The following is a 9,999-nucleotide window of genomic DNA, read 5'->3' as shown; positions in this document are numbered from 1 at the left end:
CGAACTGTATTATTGGTAAGTAGTAGTAAAACTGAGTTCATTCCATGGTGCAATCATTGAGTAATTTTAGCAATCATGGAGGTGCGCAAGCTAGAACTTTATGAACGATCAATCTTTCTGAGACCTAATTCGCTCAACTTATTCGAACTTTCTTAATTAAATTAAAATATAAATAATAATATTCATAGTACGGCGTGTAAGACTTTTTTCACACGCGTACAGCGAAACATTAAGATTCAATATGTCAGAATTCGTATGATGGGACGCGATGAGTCACAGACGTTAAAGAATTTTAGTAATCACAACAATAAAAATTGTTATATTTTGTAAAGAGACACATTTGAGTATGGCACATCTTCAGTAAAGAAAAATTAAAGAAAGGTAAATTTAAAAATGGCACTAAATTAATAGATAAAAATGAATTGTCATTCTTTTGAGAACACCAAATCAAGACCAAGCAAGAAACAATGGAAATGGAAATAATAATAATGGAAATATAGATACTGGCGAAATCTGACTTACGATTATAAAGCGGATGTATACAATGAGTATTATAAAGAGAGTACTATTAGTAATGAGAACAGTAATAGTAAATGTTTGATTGAATATAAGCAGTAATATTTGAGGAAAGGGATTGTTTGTCAACTACGTCCAGTGTTCGGAAAATTATGCAAAACATGACCAGGCAATTGGAAGGAACAGAATTTGAGGCGTAAAGCGATATACTTTTGCAATACAAACTCGGCATTTCCTTAAACTTCCCTACTATAAAACGTGAAGGACGGATAGTGAGCACCAGTAACCGCAAACCCTAGAACACCTGCAGAAGACGGCCAAAAATTAAATATATCATGCAATAAATTTAAATTACTATAGTTGCAAAAAATACTTTTTAAAAAGATTAAATTTGCAACTTTCAGTCAAAATTTGAAAGAAATCAAACACAACTTCTTAGATGAACAAAACTATTGCGATGATGACATTTCTCTGTGGAATTTTGATGTTTCGTTAAACAGTTAAAATTTAAGAAATTTCCATGATGAATTGGAAAGGAAGAGAGACGATCGTTAACTGGCTGCAGATTAAAATGTCCCCTACGCTGTGTGCAAATGCTGAGATACCATGACAGACGTTGATTTGAAAGACTATCCATCGAAGACGTACGCAATCAAAAAGATGTCACTGGTACATGCACTGACTCGGACAATGGTGACCTATTGTCACCAGTCTCGGGCCTTGGCCGCAGCCGAAGACTTTAAGGCAGTGCGAATGGGTGCCCTGGGGTGATCTGATAGAAACCTCAGGAGTGGAAATGATTTGTTGCCCCGTGATAGGTCGCCCTCCATAACAGACAGGAGAGGTTCAGGGACGGGGTGGGGTCAGAATGTATGGCCGCGTGATCGCAAATGGTATGCGATCATTAAGCCCATCCACTGGGATGCAAGGATTTAAAGAGACGCGGGTATAACCGGTATATAAGAATACCTGTTTCGCGGAGACGGGGATTTCAGCACACACTCGGATGCTGAGGTCAATAGCCATTTTTCCTCCTCCTCCTCCTCCTGCTGCTGCTCTTCCTCCTCTCCCGATCTGCTTCGCTGGTATATAATCCGCTGTGCTACACCCCCAAGGATCAGTCGTCAACTGAAGTTTACCTCGACTAGTACTCCACCATGTTCGGACGCAGGGTGAGTATATACCCTCCGCTTTTCCCACTAAAACCTATAATTCTGCTAGCTTAAGATAATTGCCAATATGATATTAACAGTCGCATGCCGTCGTATCCAATGTAGAAAATATCAAGTCATGGGAAAGAACAGGAAAAGACGCAAAATACCTCAGACTATGGAATTTAATATTTATAATATATTTCCCTTCAGAGTTATATTTCTTTGCACCTAAAACACGAGGATGCTATGAATGGGTATATTATGGCCAAATGGGTGTTGTTGATTCTAAATTATACAGAAACTCTTTATTTTATTGTTAAACTATTTATTCCGACTGCGACTAAGACTTTTTTTGGCATATATGACATATGCCAGGTGCGAGCATGTATTTGCTACTTTTAAGTATAAGCCAGATTTTTTTTCATGTGGCAAAAGGGAAGGGTTTTATTTTTGCAAAAACCGATGCATTTAGGGTTTTTCTCCATCTGGTGTGATGGTTTTTCACATACACTTCAGTGCATTATTGAGCTCTAGTTCCGTCTTTGTTGCACATCTTTGTCGCATATCTTCGTTGCACGTCTTTCGTCTTTGTTGCACATACCTCTTTGGTAGGCTAATATTTTTTCACTATTACTATTCGATGTTAAACATATGCCTCTGGTCACGAAGAAATGACCAGGCTGGGAAAATATTTTTAAACCTATAATTTTAAAATTTTGCAATGTTAAGGCGAAAGTAGGTAATTTGGGATGAATATAAAAAGAAATATTTTCTGATAGGAGTGCTATTTTTGTGATGGGAATTTCAAACTAAATAGGAGCTTGGAATAATAGATGCGATATCAAAGTTGAGTTTGATAGATTTACGATTTCCAAAATTGTTGTTTTTTTGGAAAGGAAATCTGGCCCACTCGTGTAGTCGGTATTTTGCGACTCCTTCCGAATATTCCGATACTGAACAATTTGGAATGTTCAGTATTAATAAATCCCTGAAATTCACAGTTTCAATCATGAATTATTGAGGTATATTTTTTATTTCGACAAGAACGCACAGTGGGCAGTTCTAGCCACAATCGTGTGATAATACGCTTCCCTCTTATGCATTTGGATGACTACGTAATATTAAAGCTGTGAGAACGGAAGATTAATCTTCAGTTTTTTATATTTTATTAAACAGCAGCAATTGCCTGACCTAATTGAGAATATCACAAGAGTTGCCTATCGATGGAAAATATTCCTTGCCTCTGGTCACAGTTACAATTGTACGCAGGAGTTAAATAAATCTAGCACTTAGAATTGCAGGAAGCAGGCAATGTAAGGCATGGGTTGAAATATTACTTTGGGAAAATTGTATTCAGCATTAATTTTGTAGAAACCGATTAAACTATGTTTCTGCAAGCAGAAAAATTGAAGACCGGAAGTTAATTGTAAAACCAAATTTTTGAAATAAAATAATTATTGTCTGGTCACTCTTTGGCTCTATTCCCACTCCAAGAAAATTTAAATCAGTCATTTAAAATTATTAACCATAAAATGAATCCCTCACGAGTAGATATGAAATCGTGCTAGATATTGCCAAGATGACAGCGACTCATAATCGAAACAGTATTTAGTTTATGAAACCATTAATGAGAATTGACGTTGTGTGGTGAATCGTTAAGTACGGTTACCGGTGAGACGTAAATAAATGGTTGAGAAAATAGAATCACATCAGAAGTCTGATGTCCAAAAGGTCATAAGAATTTAATAAGGGTGCCGACAAGTAAAATAATTGCGAATACAATATTAAACAATTGGCATTAAATATCAGATCTTTCGTTTGTTTACCCTTATAACTTATTCGTAATGCTATCACTTCGATAATGAGAAGGTAAAAATCATACTGTTTAAATCCTTAATGCATTGAAAATGTTATCCCCACACGCTGCTCGGCATCTTAATTAATCCGCATGGCTGTTATGAACGACCCGTGGATGTTTTACGACTGTTTCACTTAATTATAGCGAATTCAAGGCGTTTTACCGTTGTACCTCGTGTATCAGCACAGTAATTTGATCGAGCATATTTGCTTGCGAAATATCCGTATGTGCTCATAGAAAAAATGAAACTATATACAATATATAACTTTGCGATCATTTAAAACTAAAAATAATCGACAAATTGATGCCAGTAGCTCAGGTAGCGTAGTATCCAGTAGGGTTGTTTAATGTACTCTGCAATCATAAAGGGTCATCGATCTGGGGATCGGCTAGTCACAGTTCACTTCTCCCCACCGGATAACCTATTCCTAACTTCATATTCTTCGTATTCTATTGCACCATTATCATTTTCAATGCCTCGAGATCAGTTCACATTTCAAAGGCATTCCCTACGCAGACAAAGGGCAGTCCTCCAGACGTCTGGCTCGACGTCCTCGATGACCTCTCTCCCCAATTCCTAGATGGCGCTCTAGCATGGGGTAATTACGTGCATCGAGCTAACTTCTCATGGTTGACTGACCGCGAAGTTCTTGCTCATCTCGAGCACTCGCTACTCTTTTTTTTCTTTCACCCCTTCAGCTGCTCTTAACTATCTTCGATGTTACCTCTGTACCAGTTTTACCAGTTTCCAGCATCCCGCCGAGTCATCCCCGCCCTCGCTTTAATGCCGCGCAGTAATATCCCGCCCCAAACCGAGCATCAACAGAGCCCCTCGGGCTGCATCTTCGCCGTCTTCACGGTCTCTTCATGACTCTTCCCCCCCCCCTCTTCTGCGTTCCATCGAAGTTTATTACAGAGTTTTGCTCCCCTTCTCCTTGAGGGATGCGTCGTGGTCACAGGCGCCGCGGGGTAACATGGGAAGAACCGCGAAATTGCGGTCGATGAAGACTGATCCCCAGCTACCCTCAGGGGCTTCTGGGCCGTCCCAAAGAAATATCCTCCAGCTAAAACGATCTTGGGTACTCGTTTTAAATTCTTGCGCTTTTCAGGTAGCAAACTACCCCGTTTGAGATCAGTGAACTTTTTTTTAACTCCATTAAAGTTTCCTTCGAGCAGAGAACCGAACGTAATATTTCCCGGTTTTTGTCACACCTGCCATCGCACTAACGCTCTGGCAATGCATTATGCTCTTTATGAGTATTCATTTTGTTCGCTTTTATTAGAAGACCCTCGATCGATCAATCGCTCTGCGAACCTGATTATCGTTCATAACATTATTTTTCTCAACGCTGCTGCGTCCGCATTTTGACGGGCAGAGGGCAAACTGTCAAAACATTTGAAATGAGGAGGAAATTCATCGCGGGGGTGACTCCGTTGAATAATGAGTCCACTTGCCTTGAAAACCGGTTAGATCTTTGATGCGAGGAGAATTTTTAAGACTTGAATTTTTTTTGCGATCCACTTGCACGTTCTCCGGAAGACATGGCGGTTGGGTGTGGTCATGAGATTGCGGGAGCGTTTGCCACCTCACTGCCGGCTTCTTTTATAATTTACCTTTTTCGTAGCATTAAATGTCTCGAATTTCTCGTTTTTTTGACATTGTTTTAAAATTCCTGCCATCTTTTGATTTGGAGAGAGTTGTACTCTCAGTTTTCCTACTCAATGTAAGTGAGCATGCATTCCTAAACTTAATTCCTCAAAGTAGATTTCAAACCGCAAATATTCTCTTTCTCGAAATATATTTTATTGTTTTTATTATTTGATTTAAAATCCGGCGTGTTGGCCCAGATCGTTTAACTTACATACTGGCTGGGAGTGCAGGCTGATTATATTTCGTCCAGCTCATGGCGAAATCCAAGCGGCACGTTATGTACGCGTAGGGATATTTTTTTGGTCTAATCAATGATACAGGTCTTCGGAACTGAAATGCAAAACGTGGCTTCTTTCAGTATCCAGACCCGGAGCAATTTCTTTAAAATATAAGGTTTTCCGTAACTTGTACATCAGACAAATTGGAATTGAAATTACTAATCGATTTGAAAACCTTCAGGCCGAAGTTTTAATGCAGTATTTGCTTGTGTGTGTATGCTTTTCAAACTGTAATAAAAGGTGTACTTGAATCAATTACAGTATATATCAAATAGTTTCATAAAAGCTAAGAATTTCTCTAATGATGTTCAAATCGGACAGACTATAGATATATTTATGGTTTTGAGGACCCTTGTACAAAGTGAAACGGTTACTTCGATCTTAGCTATTTACTATCATTGACTAATATTCTTAAATTTACACATTTATTTCTATATAATATTCGGACATGGAAAGAAAAATTGCAGTGCGCCTTAATCACACTTCATGTGCATTAAGTGGAATCAACAAATCAGCAAGTTTTGTTTCCGTAATGGAGAAGTTCCACAAGTCAAGTTTAAAATTACCAATTTTATAATCTTAGGAATTGTAAAATCTTTTATGTAACGATGAAAACTGCAGCAATGCTTGTGGAGATAAAAGTTATACTATCTTATTTCAATAAGAGGATTTTCATGGACCTCAATAATATTTCAAATAAAGAATCCGGGTTGAAAAGAATTCTCAATGAAAATTCGTGACTAAAATTGTACCGCAGTTCACAATTCCCCCTATATAGTGGTGACATTTTTAAGAGTTATAGTGATTGAATAAACGCTTCAGCATACCCTAGAGGCAGATTTTGAAGGTGTGTATTTGTTCATACGAGTGTGTTGGCCATGCCTGGCCTCTCAAACAACCACGATTATTTTGTAATTTCCCTCCCGAACGATGATAATCTTCCAGGAAATTTATGACGAATAGCAAAAGGCAAATTCCAACGCTAGTCAAAATCGTCCATTCCTTTATCCCGACCCTCAATGGTCACAAATGGAAGTGCTTAGCGTTCGTTCGCAGCACATGAGAGCGAGTTCGGGCAGGACCGAAAAGAAGTGCGACTGTGGACTCAGACTTTCGGGGAATCGAGGCGGGGGAATTCTTTTTTTTTCCAACCGCCGGTTGTTTGAAAATCAAGTCGGTTGGGAATTTGCGAGTCGTTTGGGGGTGAGGGAGCAGAGGGCCGCTTGGGGGTGGGTGGAGGTGGGTGGTTTTTGGGATGGGGGAAGAAGGATGGGACGAGGAAGGGACTGAGGGAGAGATTTTTTTGCCCCAAGGTCAGAGCGGGCAGTGCTGGAGGAAGACATCCTCCGGCAAGTTTTCTCGTCCTCTCAAAAGACTAACTAAGAAAATGAAAATTACGCTACACGGCGAGAAATGAATTATTCATCGCCATTCCCGGCAGATAGCATTCGGCGGATCCGCTTCAGTTCTTTTCAAAGTTCGTTGCGAATCCTCTAATCGCCTTCTCGATTCCCTACACTCTCGTTTCTCTCGACGCTGTTTCCTGTACTTTTCTTATCGAATACCGCTACTGTACGCAGCGATGATTTCCCAGACCTTCATCAATCTATTCCTTCAATTATAGGTTCGGTGAATTTATCTGTAATAATGATCCCAAAAACACCGGCCACCTTAGTAATTTGACGAATGTACACGTACTTATGAGTCAATTTGGCTTTTAAATCGAGGGTTGGTTTTTAGTCGCCCGCCAAGGTTCCCCATTTCCCACCAAGCTCTAAATGTCTTCTCCGCTGTTCTGGAAGTTATTTCATCAATTTGTCCCCTAATTCGTGCATGAAATTAGTAGTTCTCCCTCGCGATAGATTCTTTAGCTAAAAAATTTATAAACCATTTTTCCTCAACGTTTTTTCCAATCAGTTTTTCCTTCACTTCGTCAGCGTCTCCGATAGATTCCTTTCATCACAGCGATTCCAGTATTCAATGGAAGCTCGGAAGTCACGAACGCTCTCGCATATTAATAGTTATCAACAGGTTTACTATCTACAAGCAAAACACTGCGTCGCCTATAAATAACTTGAAAATGGCTAAAGCGATCGTACTGCTTAGTAAAAAAAGCCTGTTTACCACACCAAGTATTGCTGCTCAATGCGTTATTACGATTATACGCCACATGTTCACGTTTTTCAGGAGAGCATTTGGAATAATAAATGTAATTTTCTCTCATGTTGTTCTTCCCTTCAATTGAGTGTTTACACAAAATTACATTATCTTTGGGCATATTGCTAAGCATCTAGGATATATTACTCCTCGTATTATTCGTTTCGGGCCATCATTAGATGACTTTGCTTTGAATATCTTCTCCAAATCCAGTCTTTGCCCAATATTAATACTTGGTATCATTAATCTTTGGAGTTCTTGCTCGTTCCAAATATTTTTTCCTCCAAGCGAAAAGTTGAACTTGCGCCAAAGATGTAGCAGTTCCCGAACGAATGGCATCCAGCAAGAGAATATTTGCTGCTAGGTACTCATGATATACAGTCTAAGTCGTCATATACCGTACGTGTTGTCCTGCTATAATCCATTCAGACTTTGCCGAATGCCATAGAGCTCGATATAAGCACGGGTATAGTGTTGTCACATTCCGGTCTTCCTAAATGATTAATTAACGGTGCTTGGCGACGCAATAGGCATCGGGGTATCTAAAACCACCAGTAAACTCAGCCAAAAAAAATAATTGAGAAGAAATTAGTAGAGTAGTATAAATATAATGGTCCCCTAATCGGCCTGTTTGAAAAAAAACTCGTAAACTTTCCCCTAATATAGTAGAGGGGATGATTGTGAACAAGCAGTTCAAAATGATCCTTTATCCTTAATAAACCCATCCTGTCCTGTCCGTTTAATTCCTAAACGGACAGGACAGGACGGGCATGAAACAGATTTTAACGTGCGCATCACACAACGCATCCAAAAAAAATCTTTCTCGGCAGTCGTGCCCCATTTATATCGTAAAGTAGTTCGCGGAGCTCCAAGATTTGCTTTGTTCAGAATGTTCGTCTATGTTTCGCGAGGAAATTTTCATCTTTTTCTAACCACCCTTCTTTCCTTTAACAATTGGCAGGCTCTGACCTTCTTCCTTCTGCTCGTGGTCGTGGTGGCCATGGCCTACGCGGACCTCGAGACTGCAGAGCAGCACTACGGCGGGCGCCCAGGGGGACACCACGGAGGCGGCGGCTATAGGCCCGGCGGCGGTGGGGGACACCACCACGGAGGTGGCGGAGGATATCGCCCTGGCGGCGGTGGCCACCACCACGGAGGCGGAGGACATCACTACGGTTGAGGGGGTCTTCTTGAAGACGCTACGTCATCGGTGGGCGTGAATTATTTTTCCCTACGAAAATAGCTAATTGGCACAATGAAGAGAGTGCCTGATGACGAGTATCGTTATGTTCTGGGAGCAAACATTGTCAAGTGAATCCAATTTGTAAGTACACAAATAAAAATGTTGAAAATCAAAAAAATATTGGTATATTATTTTCCATGAGTTATTTCATCTTAACCCAAAAATTATAACTGTACTCGTATGGTATTTTTTGTACCTCCACATTGGTTGATGGAACCAAAAAAAAGCATTATGTCAACATGTCATGTCATTATGGGTTTATGTCAATATGAAAATCATCCGTTAGGGCCCACGAGCATAGCGTGCTAATTGGTGGAGTGAACGGCACGCGCTCTTGAGAGTCAAAACGAAATCCTTGTTGGCGGTTGGTTCCAGATTGAGTTGTGGAGGCTGTTGTCACGATGGTCGCATCGACAGGATTGCCCGAATGCCGCTACAGCTGGAGGCGTCTTGCAGGGTCACTAACCCAGGCATTAAAGCAAGCCTGTCTTAAGATTAAAGTTGCTGATAGAAACAAGGGGGAAGAGGCATTAACAACACACTCATAGAAATTTAATAGTAATGCCGAGCTATTCCCAAGTCTCACCGTAAGAGCTAATTTCTCCTTGCCCACTTCAATCACGGATGTCAGCTTGGTCGGCCTCTCTCCTTTTCGGCTCCGTAGATAGACATTAAAATCACCGGACAGGAGTGAATAGGGGAATAAATACTCCGATTAATATTTCTAACGTATCATGTGCAATGGAAAACGAATTTTCGGACGTAAGAAGGAAAATTCCTATCTTTGAAGTTACGTTACTTGTATTCTGAGGGTGAAATATGACTTGGGTACATAGACTAGAGGCATTAGTACTTAGGAAATCATTGGAAAATTTTCATATTTTTTAGATGAGAGGAAATGGTACACTTGAAATAAAAATTTTGATTCCTAAGTGCGACGAATTAAGATGAAAATATTGTGTACTTCTGGACTATCAGGGGTATTCTGATTTCGTATGCTTTTCATATTAAAGCATAAAACTGGCGTTTGCTGGCGCATGACTAGCTCACAATAATTCAAGTAGGAAGATAGGACTGTCATCTGTGGCTCATATAGGCATTTTTTTTCCTTGCGAAGTTTAACTTACCTAATGAAAGCTGTC

At 39.9% G+C, this 9,999-nt stretch overlaps 1 protein-coding gene across 1 annotated transcript; it reads left to right on the top strand.

The window, feature by feature from the left end:
• Window positions 1–1,641: 1,641 nt before the first annotated feature.
• On the top strand, window positions 1,642–8,959 carry LOC139697884 (uncharacterized). Its single transcript, XM_071596748.1, has 2 exons — window positions 1,642–1,688; window positions 8,576–8,959. The coding sequence occupies exons 1-2, from the start codon at window positions 1,674–1,676 to the stop codon at window positions 8,792–8,794; spliced, it is 234 nt and encodes a 77-aa protein (XP_071452849.1). The 5' UTR covers window positions 1,642–1,673; the 3' UTR covers window positions 8,795–8,959.
• Window positions 8,960–9,999: the final 1,040 nt, after the last annotated feature.

This window comes from Hetaerina americana, unplaced genomic scaffold, assembly GCF_022747635.1.
Source record: "Hetaerina americana unplaced genomic scaffold, ioHetAmer1.1.p SCAF_8, whole genome shotgun sequence".
Taxonomy (NCBI): domain Eukaryota; kingdom Metazoa; phylum Arthropoda; class Insecta; order Odonata; family Calopterygidae; genus Hetaerina; species Hetaerina americana.
This window is presented reverse-complemented; position numbering and strand designations above follow the sequence as displayed.